Source organism: Podarcis vaucheri (assembly GCF_965113315.1).
Source record: "Podarcis vaucheri genome assembly, chromosome: 7".
Taxonomy (NCBI): Eukaryota; Metazoa; Chordata; class Lepidosauria; order Squamata; family Lacertidae; genus Podarcis; species Podarcis vaucheri.
The window spans coordinates 56,146,822-56,167,634 of record NC_138765.1 but is presented as its reverse complement, the minus strand read 5'-3'; the positions used below and the strand labels follow the sequence as shown (position 1 = coordinate 56,167,634).

General features: G+C 42.7%; 1 protein-coding gene across 7 annotated transcripts in view; it reads right to left on the bottom strand.

Annotated features, from left to right (window-relative positions):
- Nucleotides 1-20,813, bottom strand: part of FTO (FTO alpha-ketoglutarate dependent dioxygenase) — a 266,159-nt gene that overhangs the window by 218,015 nt on the left and 27,331 nt on the right. For all 7 annotated transcript variants that reach the window (XM_082232944.1, XM_082232940.1, XM_082232945.1 and 4 more), the window contains exon 2: nt 2,742-2,819. In XM_082232944.1, the coding sequence (XP_082089070.1) occupies nt 2,742-2,819 (78 nt within the window). The remainder of the gene's footprint in view (nt 1-2,741; nt 2,820-20,813) is intronic.

Here is a 20,813-nt window from a genome sequence, read left to right as displayed (position 1 = left end):
CTGCTCCCAGAGCTGTGGGGGGGTCATATTTTTTCCTTGCTTCCCCCCCCCGAAAACTAGGTGCGTCCTATGGGCCAGTGCGCCCTATAGGGCAGAAAATACGATACTTATTGTCATGCCCTCTGTCTAAGGAACACAAGACAACTTACAAATAAGAGCACAGCTTTCTATCACACCTGGCTATTTGTCTACTCTTGACTAGTCTAGGCTATCAGACTTCTTCACATCACCTTCTGTCCCAGTCTTCCCAAAGCATGAGTCCCCATATATTGAACTACAACTCTCATCACCTCTCACAATTGGCATCTAAGGATGATGGGGATTGTACTTCAACAGTATCCAAGATCCAAAGATGGGAATACTGGGGAACCTGTTCCATTTTTAAATGGAGATGCCAGGACCTTTTGAATGCAAAGCATGTGCTCTACAGTTGAACTATGGCCCTTCAACTAAGTTGTTTGTGGTTCAGTTCTACAGCACTAAGTTTGAGATAAGGGTGTGTTTTCGTAGATAAAACTTGGCATGGAACAGAAGAGTCACACACCAAGTTTCAGAGTTCATAGTGTTCCCACAACACACATGCACACACACCCTTTGCTCTGCAGCTCACAGGTGTATATGGACTGGGTATCCATGCAAGTCCAACTTCATTCATCTGGTCCACAGCTGCATATTTATGAATTTGTTGTTCAGAGGCAGCACATCCACCAAATTAAAGATTCCTAATGATTTTTAATTGCATTTTCACTGCCTCTTTGATTTCTTGTATTTTATTGTGTTATAATTTGAATTCTATGGAATACAATGTATAAGAAAAAAGAATTAAAAAATTTCAGTTAAACCTCATACCGCATCTAGCATAGCACATCACAATGGTTAGAGGCAGAAAAATCACTAAGTCATGTGCCAAGACCCTCAGCTATTTTCAAATGTTCCATGAGAAAAAGCAGTTTGGGAAGCACATCTCTACAGTATTATACTTCTGTTGTGGTTTTATTGTTAATTTTTAAAAATTTCTATGTCTTCTTGTGAAGGTCACCGAGAACTGTGTTATAGGGAAACCTATAAAGTATTATTAATAAACCAGAACAAATAACAGGAACATAGGAAGCTGCCTTTACTGAGTCAGACCATTGGTCCATCAAGACTGTGTTCATGGAAGACAATCTTACTTGGCTATGAGTGATCACCAAAGAAGGAGAAGAAGACCATCAAACTCAATACTGCACCAGTTGTTCCCAAGCTGCTATCCTCCAGATGTTTTGGATTATAACTCGCATCAGGCCTAGCCAGCATGGACAATGATAAGGGATGATGTGAGCTGGAGTCCAAAACACCTGAAGGACACCAACCGATCTACACTAACTCAGCCAAGGGAGTTGGGTTCAGATCCCTGAATCCAAAGTGGCAGAGACAGGTACAGGAAGCACCCAACGCAGCAACGTGACTGATCCTGGAGTCCTGGGGAGAATTCTCTTTTCTCACTGGCAGCAGCTCTCAAGGTTTCAGCCAGAGGTCTTTCCCAACCTTGCCTAGAGATTGCAGGGGTAGAACCCAGGACCTCCTGCATGCAAAGCAAGTGCTCCAGCACTGAACTACGGCCTTTCCCTTGGAAGGCATAATGGATGTCATCTGAAAATTCAGTGCTCTAACTCAGGGAGATGTAAGAACCTTAACCTTATTTTAACAATGAAATAGAAAGAAGGTACAGAAACTTCATTTCCTTCCTGTATCAGTGGGGGAGAAAATGAGATTATTATTTTTAAAAAAGATGCTACTTTGTATGCATCTTTCGGCCACATGTCAATACAAGAACGTTGACATGGCTATAATGTTGGAACGCCTGCTGAAGATGTTCAAGCTAAATAAGAGATTCCTTTTTATGTCTTTCATCTCACTCAATATGTTCCAACTTAGTTTGACTGAACTCACCCAAGTCTTTCCATGTGTTTCTCATTTGACTGGGGTATTGTCGAAGAGGGACTTTAGCATATTCTTCCGTTTCTTTAATAACAATCCTTCTCTATACCACTTTGGATTATACTTGTGCGTATCATTTTCAGGCTGGATTTTCTTTTTTCTGCATAAGAGTCACAGAACTGCACGGCCGGGAGGGCCAGAGGGTTATCAAACTCAAACCACACTCTTCTGAAATATGTTCCACCTCCAACACACACACACACAGATCAACCCATATAATCCATATAATAGGGCATCTCCCAAGCAGATAACAGAAGCAAACATGACATACTTACCACAATACTTGAAGAGGCCAGCAAGTAAGGCCCACAAAGAGCAGCTGACATGGTGAAAGCACACACACACACACACACACACACACACAGAGAGAGAGAGAGAGAGAGAGAGAGAGAGAGACCACAGAAACAGAAAACTGGGTGTCAGGAAGCCTGACCTTTGCAAGTGTCATGGATTAAGTCTTTAGGGCCTTGTCATCATTCTCCAGGAACTGAATCTGTGTACTCTAGAACACAGCCTACGCTCACCTGAAGCTGTGCAATTTCAGAGAAAGAATGGTGGTAGCATACGCCTCCTCATCCTCATCCTTATCCTCATCCTCACTGGGTACGACTCAGAACCAGCACATTCATGCCAGCTTTTCCTCAATAATTTTGTCTTCTCTAAGCAATGAACTAAGGAATTCCAGAATAAAAAAACAAACTATTTCAAGTAGTAAAGGAATATTTCCCAGTATGTAGAACACAAATCTTTTGAACTATTACCAGTTGATGGAAGTCATCATCCTTTGGTGTCAAATATGGAAGCCAGCTCTCTCCAAGTTCATCAAGGAGTTTCCGTTTCTAGAGGTGCAAAAAAAGATAATTTACATTGAGTTTGGGGTTTGTTGGTTGGTTGATTTGTTTAAGTCATAGGCTTGCTAGGTATTAGAACTAATGTACTGCTGTCCAACACTGGATTCAAGTTTTGGAGGGGTGTTCGGCAAGAAACCCTCCATGCCACACCTTCTTTAGTGAGTCTACCTTCTCACCCCCATTGTCACCAGCTGCTCCCTTTCCCCATAAATGCTACCATCTGCTTGCTGGCCACGTAGAAAGCCACTGAGAAAACAGCAGCATCTACTGCTCCTCTTCCTCACCACTACTGTCATCTATATGCCAAAATAAGAGTTAGACAAAGAACTTGTAGAGAAAGTACGGGCTCAGAGGGCTCTTATCACTGTATCTCCTGCTGGGATGTAGGACCTTGAAAGATGATTGACCATGCCCACCTGCCCTGCTCCCATCCATCTTGGTACATCAGAAGTAACTCCTGGTATTGTTCAACCACCTCTTACTGGGGAAAGAGAAGTGAGTCAGAATCAGATTTTGTAAACTCCACTTCTACTTCCAATTGCCACTTAAAACAAACAACCTACTTGGTGACTCCTCAGGGACAAAAAAAGAGGGAAGGGGTAAAACATTAAGACTACAATCCTAAACATACTGGCTTGGGAGTAAGCCTCATCAAAATGTGGGCCTTGCTTCTGAGGACTGGACAGTGAAATATTTTCTAAAGAAGCCTTGCAATGCAACCTCTGTGAAAGTTTACTCAGAAGCAATCCCCCTTGTATTCTATAGAGTTTGCTTCTAGCTGAGCGTGTATAGTACAGTAATACTGGAGCCTCAGTGTGTGTTGTGTTTAAAGATCCTCGGTTGCAACTTGGGTGAGTGGGGCTAATCTCTTGTTATGCAAAAGAGTAAATGAAAGCAAAAACAAAAGCTCCTGTTTATGACGAAGGATCCAACCCAATTCTTCCCAGCTTACATCTATGGTTTTGTTTTACATTCCTTTGCTTATCGTTATTTTCCGCATCACGTTACAAGACTAATGGATTTTTAAGTTTTACAGTACTTATGGAAATGGCATTTCTCAGGCTGAGTCATTAGCTCACAAAACCCTGGTGTTGCCCTATCCGCATTTCCTACATAGCCTCCACCAGCTCCGTCTACCAGAGTGGGAGGGGATGTCACCCAAAAACCATGATCATTTATCCGCTCTAATCAAATCGGTCTTTGCCTCATGTGAATCAAGAATTATATGCTCAAAGGAAATTTAGCTTTTGCATTGCATGTCCCAATCAGACTTTGTTTTATCTTGGTAAATCACTAAAACCTGCCTGGAACAATGTAAATTGTTCTATGCACGAATGGGAAAAATTGAGTAAGAAAATAACAAGATGAGGACTAGGAACACAGAGTGCATTGAGCACGCATCCTGATTTGCTTGCACAGAGTTTAAGCAGAGGTTAGCCTATGTCTGGTCTTTATTGAGTACTCTGATTTGTTTGCAGGTATGTAATACAAGACTAATTTAAATGAAGCCATCAAAACAGAAACAGAGTTAAATGCATCCATCAGTCTTAAAACAAAATAATACGAAGCATTCTAAGATATCTCTGTAGTACAAATGTGTATCGTTTTCATATCAATTTATCTATCACAGCTTTTCTAAAAACAACAACAGAGAATAACAGATTTTCCAAGGTATTTGCTGAGTATTTTCTTAGAGCTCCACAGTCCTTTTCACAGAATGACAGAGTTTCCAGAGATCCCCGAGCAAAGGGCACAACGACTGGCAACACTAGCCTATGCATATTTACTGGGAAGAAAGCACCACTGTGTTCAGTGGGGCTAACTCACAGGTAAACATGCACAGGATTGCATCCTAAATCTGTAGTGGAGATAGTCCCAGAATGAATTGTTGTGCAGTGCGCTCAGAACACAATTTGCCGTAAAATGATGATGACGATGATGATATTTAAAATGGGGGGGACACCCTATGCCCTTTTAAAATGTGGCTCTTTTGGGGGGGCTGTTATTGGATTGTTGTTTTTATTTTGATTATATATACAGTGGTGCCCCGCAAGACGAAATTAATTCGTTCCGCAATTTTTGTCGTCTAGCGAATTTTTCGTCTTGCGAAGCACGAAATCCCATAGGAATGCATTGAAAATCAATTAATGCGTTCCTATGGTCAAAAAAGTCCAAACAAAGCCAAATTGGGTACAACAACAGTTTATTAACTGCTCTTTAAAGTCACACATACTGTAAAGAGCAGTTCAAAAATTTAAGGGAAAATAAATTAACTTTATAAACAAAACATGTCTTTGTTTTTAGTCAAAGAAAAAAAGTCGCGAGACGTTTTCGTCTTGCGAAGCAAGCCCATAGGGGAAATTCGTCTTGCGAGGCAAATCGCGAACGGAAAAAACTTTCGTCTAGCGAGTTTTTTGTATTGCGAGGCATTCGTCTTGCGGGGCACCACTGTATTGTGGTTTTAATGTTGATCTCTTCTATGAACCACCCTGAGACCTCCGGGTATAGGGTGGTATATAAATTCAATAAACAACAAACAACAACAACAACGAGAGCTTTACAATCAAAATGAAACACAGCCCCAGCCCTTTCCTTAAAAACAGCCAGTTCCCAAAAGCCTGTTAGAACTAAAAAGTAATCATCTGCCAGTGGAAGGACAACGAGGAGGGAGCCAGGTTAAATTCTCTAGGAAGGGAGTTCCAAATTCTAGGAGCAGCCACCTAGATGCAATTAGCTGCAATCACATTGGTTTTTCTCTGCTTTACTGCCACAATGGATACTGGAGGTTGGGCCCTTGTGACCATTCAGAGTTCCAGGAAGATAAGTCCCCCACAGCCTCCCACCACCACATTTTTTTTTCAAAACTAATGCATGCCAGCACAGTCAACAGAACAGTCAGTCTTTTTGAACCACAACCAGGTAGCGTTGACTAATCCATCCAATGCTTGCTTAACTGCAGCTCACTGATTCTAAGTGGACTGACAACCACAGCATTAAAATTTATAAAACAGACATGTAGCCTGATCTCGCTGAGTTTACAGACTTCTTTGGGGACACATTATGAAAGTGACATGGAGTTGCTGGTGAAACCAAGTGGAATGTAACTTTAGATTAAGCTGGCAGGCAACACATTAGTGCATTCTGAGATTTCATATACTGCCCCTCAATGAGGCCAAACTTCGAGTCACAAAATATTTAGGGGTATGCGTACCCCTGAGTACCCCCAGGAAAAAGCACCCTCTGTGTGTGTGTGTGTGTGTGTGTGTGTGTGTGTGTGTGTTAGTTTTGAAAAGTATTGCAGTTTAGACATCTATATTTATACTTGCACACTTGGATATTTGCATGTAGACACAGTGAATGTAGCTATATTAACATTATTTATGGCATTAAACACACTGAAATGATAAGTCTGGTTTTGCTAAACCTCAAGCAGAGTTCACCAAAACTTCTGTTTTTAACAAAGGCTTATTCTCATGTTTGAACAATAAAAGGATGTTGAGCTGGTAGAGAAAATAATTCAAATGCATGGGGTAGCAATATATATACTGACAATTTCTTTGTCAAATGTTAAGCTCTTGGCAAAAGCACACAGCATTAAAATGCACTCTGGAGTGGAGGTAGTATCAGCTCACATTTGATTGTCAGATCTGACTAAGCGAATGCTCTCCTGCTTGATGTGCAGACAAATACACACACAGCTGGGTGGTATAACACACATCTCTTCTCATATACACGGAGCTGTCACACACGTGTCAAATACATCAAGTTACTTGCAAATTCCTCCAAAACAAAATGAAAAGCGGGGGTTGGGAATAAAGGGGAAAGAAGAGGGATTGGGGGGGGGGAGAGTAGCTTTGCCAGCTGGCTGAGCCGGTGCTTGAAAGTGTGTTGTGTTTACAGCAACCTCAACAGGTAAGTAAAAAGCTTGTAGAAGGGGCAACTTCCTCCACCTCCAAGGAGACATGAACAGACCAGTTCTGTGCAGCCATTGAGGGAACATGAGTAATGGGTTAAATATGTGTTTTAAACACATTTGGGAGCACACAATGAGTTACTACCGAAGAAGTGAGGGTGTGGCAACCAGAAGACAAGCTGGCGTATGTGTATGTGTATGTTTGGTCCTGTGTATGCTCTTGACTAGATGGTCTCTTCATCCCGTCTAACTCTATGAGCTGTTCTCTCAGAACAAAGCCCACAATGGTATCCGCAAGGGGGGGGGGAAGACTTGTTCACACAATGCATAGTTAACTTATGCAATTTGTTCCCACAAGATGTGGTAGTGGCCCCAGGATTAGATGATTTAAAAAGGAGGTATGGGGAAATTTATGGAGGTTAAATGCATGGATGGGGGATGTTGCTAGACTGCAACTGCCATAATCATTGGTCATGCTAGTTGGGAATCCAGCACCACCTGGAGGGCCACCGCTTCTCCACCTCTGAGCTACCCTGACTAGCAACATCAGTCTTGTGTTGGGCTGGGTGTGGGGGAATCTTCCCCCAACCCTAGTTGAAGATGTCAGGTATTCATCCTTGGACTTCTGCAGATCCCCTCCACTGGGTAGTTCAGCCAACGCACGCTTCTTCTTACATTCTCAATCAGGAAAAACAGGCACTGCAAGGAGAGGCAAATTCCTTTGCCCAGGTGCTTGAAATAAGAGACTCAAATCACCATGCAGATCTTGGGTGAGGGATGCTGAGAGTTATAGCCCAGCAACTTCTGGAAAGCCACAGGTTCCCCACACCTGATCTAGATGGAAGCACAGCAAACAAAAACATGTATTAATCCCAACTTGCTGAAATACAGCCAACAGACATTAAGACAGGGTGAATGGGCAACATCAAGCTTTGCTCAGGAAAAACTGCCATGGGGTGAGTCTAGCGATGTGCTTGCATTTCGCTCGTAGGCTAGAAACACTGCTGGCATCAGAATGTGTTGTTCCTTCCTCTCCACACCCCCTCTGAAATGTCAAGGCTACACAACACAGATGTGAAATGCACCAGAATCTGTTTGCCAACGTTTGAAATGGATGAACAATTGCTTCACCTGTGCAAACACAGCTATAATAGAAAGCCAATAAGGCTGCTGCAAGACTTGGAGCAATGTCTTGGCCCATCTCAGTATTAGCACACACATTTTTAAGGATAAATAATACAAGTAAATGGTTTAGGTTCTGCAAAATCATTCTCCAGCAAGAAGCCAGTGGCAGTTTGTTGTCAGGTATGTACAAAGCAAGATTGCTGGGAAGAAGCTGCTTTATGCTGTTGCATCTAACTCAGGTGTGGAGAACATTTGGCCTGTAGGTGAACTGGTCGCACTTGCAGACCTGAAAACTGGGATAACCTCAGAGGAGCAGAAGCTAGCAGTGGGGCTAACAATCTAAAGCTGGAGTGAAGAAGCTATGGCCCTCCATATGTTGGTATTCTACTACTCTCATCAGTCCCAACTGGCACAATTGTCTTGGGGCATCACATTAGTGAAGGCTGATCTAAGATGAAAATGTTTGGCAGAGAGACCACAGTGAGGGGAAACAGAACTTCTCTCTCCCATTAGACCACCCTTCCCCAAACTTGTGTTCTCCAGATATCTTGGACTACAACTCCCATCATCCCTGTCCATACTGACAGGGGGTCAGAGCCATTTGGCCGGGGTGGACCACCACTTCCATCATTCCTGACCATTGGACAAGCTGGATGAGGATGATGGGAGTTGGAGTCCATCAGCATCTGGAGGGCCACAGATCCAAGCAGGTATGAACTGTGTCAGATGCCTCTCAAGCAATCTGCATAGAATGAAATCTACATAAATTGCCAAGTAGCATAGAAGCAATGTGTTCCAGGACACAGACTGAGAGACACACTCCAGCCCACAATAATAATCCTAAAACAGTTTTCAACAGCATATACACCTTGAATGAATGAATGAATATGAATATATATATACACACACAGCTTAAATGAAGTATGGCCACAATCCTAAATCATTGAGCACCTTTCCCTGCTTCTCTGCAGTCCACGCAATCCAAAACTACAGGTATATTGTTACCAAATCACAGTCTCCACGGTTGATTACAAGGTGAAGCGACTGTAGAATCCGATGAATATTAAGCAAATATTTTTAGAAGGAGACGTGGTACTCACATTTTATTTATCTTCACACCAGAGAGTTCCCAAATGATAACAAGCTCGCATTCTGCCGTGATGGCTTCTTGGCACAGCTACCTATTACGGTAATGAACTTCATGTGTAATTTTTCAGCTTATGTTTGATGTTATTGCAGAGTGTGTACTTTGTGTCCTCCTAGTTTACCCTTTCTGTTCAGTAACTATTGAAAATGTACTTGCACCGGCTTGTCTGATGGAAAGTCAATCATGCTAATAGCAGAATAACTATTCTGCATATTGAGATTCACTGAAGCTTGCAGGCTAAGTACATCACTGATTGACTCTTGTTACAAAGGGCTATAAATGCAAGTTGCTAACCTGTTTTTAGTTCAAACTTATTTAAAAAGAAATCTTCCAGCTTGGGAGGGTTTGGGGGGTAGTTCTGAAGCTCATTCTCTCACACAAATGTATAAAGGAAATGCTTTATAGCATGGGTAGGCAAACTACGGCCCGGGGGCCAGATCTGGCCTATTGCCTTCTAAATCCGGCCCACAGACGGTCCAGGAATCAGTGTGTTTTTACATGAGTAGAATATGTGCTTTTATTTAAAATGCATCTCTGGGTTATTTGTGGGGCATAGGAATTCGTTCATTTCCCCCCAAAAAATATAGTCCAGCCCCACACAAGGTCTGAGGGTCAGCGAACCAGCCCCCTGCTGAAAAAGTTTGCAGACCCCTGCTTTATAGCAAGTCAAACCATTGGACCCTCTATTCCAATATTTTCTATTTAATAGGTGAAGAACCTCAGACCCAGGGGTCACATGCGGCCCTCCAGACCTCTCTATCTGGCCCTCAGAACTCTCCCCAGGATGCGACCCATAAGAAACCGGAAATGATCTGAAAGAACTTTTCTCTTGGGAGAGTACCTCTATGCTCTGTTGCATGCATGCATACAGGAATGCCACTGCTTTAGGGAAGCATCAGAACATTTGGGATATCAGCAGACATTACACCAATCTCCACCCCCACCCCCTTCAGAACTAGCGGCATGTCTAGTACAACCAACAGATCAAATATGGAGGAAAGTCTGACATGCCTATGGAAGCAAAGGGTAAAGAACAGGAATGAATCTGCTGTTTTACACATTACAAGGTACAAAGATGAACAAAGTCTAGCACAGTTAGTATGAAAAGCACATTCCTACCATTTGGTGGCCATCTTTCTAAGAAATCTAAAGCATCAGCATTTATAGTGGAGCAACCATCTACCAACTACATAACATGCTTTCTTTCTATCCAGGGATAGAATAGATTTGCTTCCCCTATTTCAATTCCTCACCTCATAAATCAGCTGACCCACTTTCTGGTTTCCACTGAGATACACAGAGAGAAAGAAAACTTCTAATCATGCATATATGCACAATTTGCTTGCCCTACGTAACTGTGTAAAGAATTAATATATGCATAGAAACAGCTCTGCTACACGTGAAAAATGGTCTTCATTAGAAGCATTCTTTCACAGACCCTTGCCTCCGCAATGCTGAAAGTCCCCCTAATTGCCATTAAAAAACAAAAAACAAAAGAGATGTTATTTTAAACACACATACACACAAAACCTGGCACATAACAGTAGCCATTAATGAAATGGAATAGCCAATCTCCTTGTCTAGCCAAGTGTTAGATTTGTCACGTTTGATTTAACCATCAAAGTAATTATAGTAGGAAGCTAACAAATGATAAACCATTCAAACATGGCCTCTCTTTGGTGGGCACATGACCTCTTGCCCTGCCAAAGGATACCCTATAAAATTAAACTACTGGCAGGACCATGAACGCCTTGACAGCATCATCTATCTTCAAGATCAGAAACTGGTGGCCCTAGCCAATCACCACCCCTACCCCCAGTATCTCTCTCTCTCCAGCCCCCGCCTCTCTCACACTTTTCCACACACACCTAAGGTAGCAAACCAAAGGCAAAAGGAGTGTGCGGGGAAGTGACTATGGGTAACTATGGCAACAAGCCTTGCTAGGCTGGTCATCTCCTCCCATCCTTAAAGCAGTCCTCTTATGAAACTAACTAATGTTGACTTAACAGATTTAATGGAACAAAAAAGAAAAGATTATCGGGGGAGGGTACTTTACAACCTAGGCACCACAGAAAAGGCTATGTTTAAGGTGGCCACCTGCCTAACCTCTGAAGGTAGGGGCACCTGGAATAGGGCCTCACAACAGCCATGTGAGGTCGGCTTTGGCTGATAGAAGCCAACTGACCCAGGGCCACCCAGTATGCTTCATGGAAGAGTGGAAATTTGACCCTGTCTCTCCTGGCCCTAGTCTGATACTCCCAACCACTATACCACATTATCTTGGAATTGTGTCAAGGAATAAAATGAAAAAGGCAGAGAAGACCTCTATGTACTAAAGTACTATGCCTAGAATGGAAAGTCCTCACGAACAACCTTGTTAAATTTCTGTGTGATTGTCAATCAGAGTTGGGAGTTGGTTCCTTTACACATCCTCTACGCCAAATATTGAAATTACTGCTTAGAGGTTTCTTACAACCAAGTGTTGTTTTTTTAAAAAAATGTTAAATAATTAAATAAAATTATATAATTTAGAGAATTATATAACCTAATCTCTCCATTAGGCACTTCATTCTGTCCACAGTATTCCCCCCCCCTTCTTCCTCAAAAATGGAATAAGGGATGCACACCAAACAACTTCAGCTATCGTCATAAATCATCCAGAAAGTTCACAAATTCTAACTGGCACACCAGTCTGTTTGGCACATGGAAGAGAACGTTCATCCTTTGGAGGGAGAGAGAGAGAAATCTCACTCTGAAGCAACATAGCTTAGAGTTGGAGGGGGTGGAAATACTATGTGCCGATAGCCTTCTGTCAAATCAATTCTGACATACTGAAATTATTACAGAGATGGAGCCAGGCTAAAAGATTAATACTCAAAGAAAGTTGACTTTTGGCAACGAAAAAAGTGTGATGAGTCCTTACACTAATGTAAGACTATTCTAAACAGTGCCTCCACTGACAGTTAGAGTTCAGAGGTAGAGACAATTGAAAACAGGAGCCTGCTTCCAATCTTGCACTGAAATGGAAACAAGAAGCCCCTGCAAGGGGGCAGGGTGGGGTGGCGGAGAGAAACAAGGCAAAGAAACTAATGGAAACCAAAACTACTGAAAGATGAATAAGTACCTATAGCCGCCGCCACCACAGTATTATTACCAAGTAATTTATGTATGCCTTAAGCCAGCCAGGGCCAGCATCAGTTCCTGACATCCCCAGAGCCCTGCCACTGAACATCAGAACATAAGCAGAACCATCTAGATGGCCCATCTAGTCCTGAATTTCATTCTCCCAGGGGCCAACCAAGATGCTTGCAAGAAACTCGCAAGCAGGATTTGAGCAAGAGAGCACTCTCCCCTCCTGTGGTTTCCAGTGAGTATGGAGGCAGAGCATAGCCGTCATGGCTAGTAGCCATCAACAGCCCTCTCCTCCGTGAATTTGTCTAGTCCTCTTTTAAAGCCGTCTAGGTTGGTAGCCATCACTATCTCCTGTGGGAGCAAGTTCCATAGTTTTAGCTATGTGCTGCATTAACGATTTTCTTTTATCTCCCCACATACCCTTTTTTTGACCAAGCACTCCAAGAAGTCCTTGGTAGCTAGATATCTAGTCACTCCTTTAATTCAGGTATGCTGGCTGGGGCTGATGGGAGTTGTAGTCCAAAATATCTGGAGGGCCCAACTTGGGAAGAACTGAACATGATGGATAAATAGTCTAAGGCAGACATCTACATTCTTAATCCCTGGCTTTTCAGATCCCTGTAAACACTTATTTTGTAGTCCAAACTGTTATTTAATGCACAATACTTATTACACAGCACAGAGAACAGTGAAAGGAGAAAGATATCCTCAAAGACAAAAAGGCCATTAAATGATTTAAAATAGAAACTATCTCTTAAAAAAGAGGCTTAAAACATTCCTAAAGATAGCACTGATACCATAAAAAATGATGTTCTGTAAATTCTTTGCGCATTTTAAAAGCCCCCTAATTGTCAGAGTGCAGTTTTGCAAAGTTGTCCTTGATGACCGCTCTAAAGATCTTACATTAGCACTAAGGCCAGGTGCTAAGTGCTCAGGCTTGGGCCCACACCATCGGCTAAAGAGAAGATCAATAAGTAGCCAGAGCATTAAATTTTCACATACTGTAGCTGTCATGCCCATTACATCGAATTTGAACATCTTCACAGGCGGTTACAAAATGGCTACCTCTTGACATTTTTCACTATGAAGCAAAATGTGAAATCTCCCCAGTTTACGCTTCCACCGTGAGGTTAGATTGAGAGATGTCACAAATCTAGATCTGTGCAGATAACTTCACAGTTTGACAAAAAGAATAAGACGGACCATTTATTATTTATTCCTCTATGTTTTCCTCTCTTCTTCTTCTTCTTCTTATCTTCTCAAGGAGACTCCGGTGTCTATTTACTTTCCGCGTGTGGGGCACAGAAAGGCCTCATTCAGGTACAGGAAGCCATTATGAAAATGAGCAACTGTGGGCCTTGAGGACTGAGCTATCCTCCATCCCCCAGTGACATCCAAACTTGGACAACTGTCATTTATGTGAGCAGAAAGTGAAAGCTTTCTATCTTCTCTCCTCATGGTTTGTAGAACAAACAGGTTTAAGTCACCAAAGACACCTGCCAGCAATTTTCATGCGGTCCACGAAAAAAGGTTTGAGTTTGAGAACCATTCACTAAAAGCTTATTTTGTTCCATATAAAGCCACATAAGTTTCAAGTCTCTCCCTGGAGAGCTTAAGTGGGGGTACTCCTTTGGGTACCCCCACTGTTCCAGGAATGGGGAGAGTTACCCACAATACAGCTTTCTCAGTAATGGCACCAACACTGGAAATCCACCCAGGCAGGTTTCATTGCCTCTCTCCATTACGTTTTCAAAACCCAGTGAAATATGTGGGGTTCTAGAGAGCAAGTGAGAGCTACTAAGCATGCGCTTCCATGACTGCTTTTCCATGGAATTCTGTTTGCTTCTAGTTTTTTGTTTACTACTATTTAAATTGATGAACTGGCTAAGAACATAAGAAGAGCCTGCTGAATCAGGCCAATGGCTCATCTAGTCCAGCATCTTGTTCTCACCGTGGACAACCAGATGCATGTGGGAGACAAACCACCATGACCCAAGCACAAGAGCACTCTCCACTCCTGGAGTTCCCAGCAACTGGTATTCAGAAGCATTACTGCCACTGACCAGGGAGGCAGAGCACAGCCATCATGGCTAGCAGTCACTGATCGCCTTATCCTCCATGTTATTAAAAGATTTTTTTCTGCTCTCGGTTTTAATTGTTTTAATATATATATATGTACTCGGTTTTTTAAACCTTGCAGAATTCTCCTGCGCAAAACAGATGGGTTATGAATATTTTAATAAAGAAAATACATTTTTTCAACTCGAGCACTGTATTTGTACCAGGGAGGTTTTAATGAACACTGCACAGTCACATAAAGAGCAGTTTTAAATGCTTGGCATCTACTTTCTGTTGCAAAAGCAAATTTTGGGGGAGGATTTCCCCCTTCGTTGTTCCTACAAGTTCCTTCGGTCAAATATTCCAAAAAGAGTAACAGCAGAGTGCTACAGAAGGCAAGAAGACAATGGGCCATTGATCTATTATGCAATCGTTAGAGAGCCGCAAAGCATGTGCTACAGAGGCCAAACGGAGACACATTCCACAAAACAAAGAAATCACTCTTCTTCATCAACAGTAACTTGCTTGAAGAATACCTTTGTTGTCACAAAACAACTTAGACATTATTGCTTTCTTTGGCCCATTGATCCCAGTAATGGATTAAGGGGACGGAAAACGAAGATATCATCTTGAAAAATAAAAATACTTTCATTTTCAGGCATTTTGTTTCATTTTTGAGAGCAGATCTTATCTATTTGATTCATAGACTGTCCTATCACAAGGGCTCAGGGTAGATAAATTGAGCACAAAACTCCTCATTGCACTGATTAAACCCAAAATGATGTGGGTCAAGATTCCACTGGAATCTTGTAGAAGGTGGAACCTGGTGCAGAATTCACATTGCTGGAAACCTCAGTTTTACTGTTTTAAAAGCTTTCTAGTCCTTATGGCTAAGGAATGCTTGAAAGTACATGGACTATATCTGTGGTGGCTGGATAATGATTCCAACCGTTTCTAATTTCCTCATCACCTGCACCCAAAAAAGCTATGCGAGTTTACTTGGTTTGCATACTATGTGAAGATCAATTGTTATCTTCTTAGCAAAAATAATAATAATGTACAGTGGTGTCCCGCAAGACGAAATTAATTCGTTCCGCAAGTTTTGTCGTCGAGCGAATTTTTCGTCTTGCGAATCACGAAATCCCATAGGAATGCATTGAAAATCAATTAATGCGTTCCTATGGTCAAAAAAAGTCCAAAGCAAGCCAAATTTGGTACAACAACAGTTTATTAACTGCTCTTTAAAGTCACACATACTGTAAAGAGCAGTTCAAAAATTGAAGGGAAAATAAATTAACTTTATAAACAAAACATGTCTTTGTTTTTAGACAAAGGAAACAAAGCTGCGAGACGTTTTCGTCTTGCAAAGCAAGCCCATAGGGAAATTCATCTTGCGAGGCAAATCGAAAACGGAAAAACCTTTCGTCTAGCGAGTTTTTTGTCTTGTGAGGCATTCGTCTTGCGAGGTACCACTGTATACAATTATGAAAGCCATCCTGGCTTCTGATTGATCCCAGAATATGAGCCAGCACTTGTCCCAAGCAATGGCAGCAGCTGTGAAGGAGCATCCCGTTACCTCTCCATCACCACTGCTGCCAGCCTCCTCCCTGTGGCAGCCCATAGTGGCTGCTGGAAAATGGGTGAGGAGGAGGAGAGGCTGCTGCTGCCGAGGCCCCACTCCACATGATGTGCCAGCTGTGAGGGCAGGTAGAGGGAAGGGCCGCCCTGGGCAGGAAGAAAGTGGGAGTGGAGCGCCAGGTGTCCTGATTTTAAAAAATAAAAGTGCTTTGTGCATCCACATCTAATCTTGCCCCTTTCGAAAATTTATTTATTGGCGTGTGTTTTTCTTTTTGTAAATCTACCAATGAATAAAATAAAATAATATTGGGATTAAGGGTTTTTCTCAGGGAGGTGGAGGGTGTGTGTGCTGCCATGTAATAGTGGTGGCACTCACCCTTCTTCTGATAGGAAATATTCTGCAGGGGGGTTGGGGGCACAAAAATAGGGGAGTCAAGGAGGGTCAACTGGGCAGGGGAGAGAGAAATGTCCCTATTTTCATTAGAGTAATGATGGCGGGTATGTGTGCCCAATTTTTCATTCAGAAGAACGAATGAAATGAATTGTGGGTGGGGCAGGGGGAGTGTGAAAATAAAATAATGCAAACTATGTGTTTGGTGTTCTCAACAGACAAGTCTCTTGCTCCACATTTCCCCCCTCCCCTCACCGATTTTATTTATTTATTACTTTATTAATAAATATATTAAATAGGAAAAAGTCTCAAAGCAACTTGCCTTGATTTATTGCAGGTTGATGTGTTCAGTGGCCAAAGTGAACCTTCCTTGCCAGGTTGTTGGGAAGATAAAAGGGGGCAGAGGAGGAACCATGTATGCCCCCTTGAGCTCATTAGAGGGAAGATGGGTCATAAATGCAATAATAACTAAGTCATAAGGAGGGACTAGAGTGTAATGGTTAGAGGGTTGGACTAAGGCTGGGGGGACCTAGGTTCAAATCCGCCCTTGGGCATGAACCTCAAAGAAAGTCTGTTAGTATCAGAACCAGAACAGCAAGGATGGGCTACAACTCTCATCAGCCTTGATCATTGGTCATGCTGGGTGGGTGGGTATAATGGGAGTCAGAGTCCAACATCTGGAGAGTCATCGGTTCCCCATCCCTGCAGTATAGTAATCACTAGAGCATTTAATACTATATCAGGTTTCATTATGGGGACTAAATCTGGTATAAAATTAAGATGACCAAAAAAACCCCACCCAGTATCCAAAGATATGTTGACAAAAGTAATGGATGATGTTGCTGCAACAATCATTTTCCAAAATGCCCAAGCAATAAGAAAGATTGGAATGGGGGGACGGGAGACCTAAGGAGAAAGGTCCATTCTGAGCACAGGGTAGGGTGTCCATCCCTTTTCTAGGACACTTAAAATATCCCAGAAAGGAACAAAACAAACAGATCTGTTTCACGTCAGTGGCTTTGGGGAAGAGGAAGAAACATTAACCACTGCAGTTTTAATTATATACTTCAAGTTAAGAAGCGGTGAATCTTACACAACTCTTGAACTCTGAAGGTGGACCCAAGGTGGACATGCCCTGATGCAACAGCAAGACCCAAAGTGCTACCGTTCTTTGCACAGCTGGCAAATATTATTTCAGAAGCCAAACTTAAAACTCCAGAAGGCATCCAACATCAACTGGAGGAAATCAATGTTTAACTTTAACTCAGAAGTACAGCCCTTGCTTTGCAGGGGAAAGGTCCCACTTTCAATCCCAAGGTTCATTTCCGGGTAGGGCCATGAAAAAGCCCTGTCTAAAACCACTGACAGCTGCTGCCAGTCAGTGTCTACACAGAACATTGAGCTATACTGAACAAGTCTGACTCAGCATAAGGCAGCTTCCTGTGCTTCAAACTCACCCACTCCCTGAAGGCATGGGTGTCGCACCCCCAGCTTGGGCAACTGATGTTGCCGCCCAAGCAAATTTTTCTGCCCTCACAAAACGTCCCAATTTTATCAGTAGTCACAACGAATAATTGAAGTAGATGCTATGACATTTAAATCTGTAGGCCATGCCATGCCCAGCACCCTTATAATCAGTGAGAAGGCAATCTGCATCCCTATTGGTTGAGGATGGAAGTTTTCATTCCTTCCCCATTCATCCTCTTCTGCTCAGATCAGCTCAGGAGGGGGAGGCTATGTGTTTGTGTCGTACATGTGTATTTGTCCAGTACGTGTGTGGTTTGTGGTACGTGTTTGTGTGTGAGAGAACTAGGGGAAGAAAATGCATGTGAGATTGTGGAGCTGTCACACCCACAATTGGCATTCTACTTCCACACACGAACACGGTCACCCATGGGCAAATGCAGCCCTGGTACCAGGGCTGCCTTATGAATGCAAAGGCAATGACATTTTTAAGCAGAGGTTCAATGGCCTCCTAACAAGGACACTGTTTCCTACAATGTCAGCAGGGTTGGACCTAATGACTTTTGAGGTCCCTTTCTGCTCATCAATCCTATGGTTGAAAGGCATTAAAATGCAGGCAGCTCTGAATCCAATTAACTCTCTCTTCTTTAAAAGTAAAGGAAGACTGCTTGTAGTGGTGTTTGGTTTTTCCTGTTGCTAAAAAACATTATCAACAGTGCAACACGTGTGAAACTTTTGTTCCTGAATAACCTAAAGGTGAGGTGGGTGGGTGTGCGTGTAATCTACAGTATACCACAACAGCCTTCTTTCATGTTGGAAGTCCCAGTGGCATCCATTCTTTTTTTCTCCCATAGCTATTCATTTATTTTCTGCCTTTCCCACCCAAAGTTGAAAAATTAACAGCATCGTGTTTGCAAACCTTTCCCAGCCTATTGCTCAAAAAGCTAAAAAAAAAAAATTGTTTGCATTAGACGTCGCGAGGATCCAGGAAGAGGTTAATGTACACCCGCTCGAAAACAATTGTGCGGAAAATAGCGGTGTCGTACAGGGCTGAGGTTTTGACCCGCTTAACTTTATTCACAGAATGCGCAATCCGTCACGTACAAAAACACAGAGGAAAAATGTGAGGCGTTGGTAAGTGCCCCTGTTAGTGAGAAATTCTGCTAATTATTACACCAAATAAGCATAGTTAACAGGCCAGAGCTGTGAGAGGGCCATGTTTCAGGGCATTAAATGGCTGCCTTGGATGGAGATGAATATATTACACTATGCCCTTTAACAATAAAACAATTTCCTTGACACCTAGAAACCAAAGCAGCTGAAGCAGCGGCAAGGAAAGGCTCAAGACTCTGCTGAGTTCAGCGAAGTTGCAGTGCCACCTAGCGACGTGCACATAAATTTCATCTTCTCAGCCCAAGGAAGTTGCATGGCTAATTTAGTCCGTGTGGAACCAAGAAGCATCCCCGCCCACCATTACAGAGGCAACCATAGGCAAAGGCAGGGTACAATGCGACATTTGCCTTTCCCCACGCCTCCGAGACTAGACAACGTAACAGGGGTATTTATGGGAACAAGCTAACCTTGAACTTACCTTTGCCATGTTGAGGTGTGCAACATGAGAATAAGAAAACGCAGACACACAATTACGTTTCTGCAACACTGTGCCTCATAATGTTGTGCTACAGTTCTCTGTTACATCTGAACTCTTGGAATTGTGGTTTGTTTTAACCAAAGTAAACAACTCTCCCCCCCCCAAAAAAGAATAAAATAAAACCCAAGGATTTGGCGGGTGTAAGAGAGAAAAACAAAATTAACAGATCAATGCTTTGTTCCCAGGATCTCTTAAGTACATTTCCTAGGGCAGGTATCCCCAAACTCGGCCCTCCAGATGTTTTGGGACTACAATTCCCATCATCTCTGACCACCGGTCTTGTTAGCTAGGGATGATGGGAGTTGTAGTCCCAAAACATCTGGAGGACTGAGTTTGGGGATACCTGTCCTAGGGGGTACATGACTACTTGTTAGCATAGGTCAGTTTCTAGACTGGCCTCCCCCCAAAGTTCAGATTTCTTGTCTATCTCTAGTGGGTATATTCCCCACTGCCCTACTCTACTTGAATCATGTGTGTGTGTGTGTTCTTCCTCACTATATGGCATAGAGAGCCAAGAAAGGCAGAGGAGGAGATTCATTATATTTTTTCAGGGATTGTATTCTTCCTTGGGACCAGTCTCATTCATTGCTCCATGTGGCTCCATCCCTCCACCTGGCAGGTGCTTAGGGTGGGTAGGAAGGGGGATGCTCTGAAAATATTCATTTGCTTCTGATATCAGTAGCAGCATCATAATCCCCAGTCACCGCAACCAGTAAGAATATAATTCTGGAATATGCTCAGGCTAGGAGTTTGGAATGTTCTCCAGGGGAAGTTCTAAAATTGGGGGAATAACAGAGTTTCTCTATATATGCTAATAGCAAATGGATGTTATAGTGATATGAGCGATGGCCACAAAAACTTGGTACTGCAGCCTTCACACTAAAAGCAGGCAGGGAAAGTTCACTTTTGCTCCCTGACGCAGTAGTGGTTTTGAGGTAAACAGATGGAACCAGGAGCATCCCAAGAGTAAATGATTGCATGCCCAATAATGCAAAACACTATCATGTCTATCTTCTGTGGAATGTATGGCTTTACAGTCAGGGTTATTTTAGACTTGGTCTAGCCTTAACTGGCACATCTGCACCCACTCTCCATGGATCGCCAGCCTCCATGAGTGTGCAAAACTGTGTAGACCCAAAGACTTCAAGGTATGGATCGGGTGAAAAGGAGAGACAGGGCAGGGTGTCACAGCCTTCATGCACTTCTGTCTACAACTCATAATGTATGAGGGAGGTGTAATGGGACTAATATTTAGATAAATCACAGGATACGTGCAACGTAACGACAGTAGGGATTGCAATTAATGTCAGGAAACTCAAACATTCTCTACAATCCCCATTCTGCATCGAAACATCAGTCGCTCTCCAACTCCACCAGAACAATCTGACTTATTATTAAGAGGGGGGGGGGAATAGTTAGCAACCTCTGAAACAGCACACCATATATTAAATAGCTATAGGGTTTTTTCTTCCTCTTTTGATGTCAATGGCAAAAAATGCATTAAGAAAGAGTAACTGTTTCAT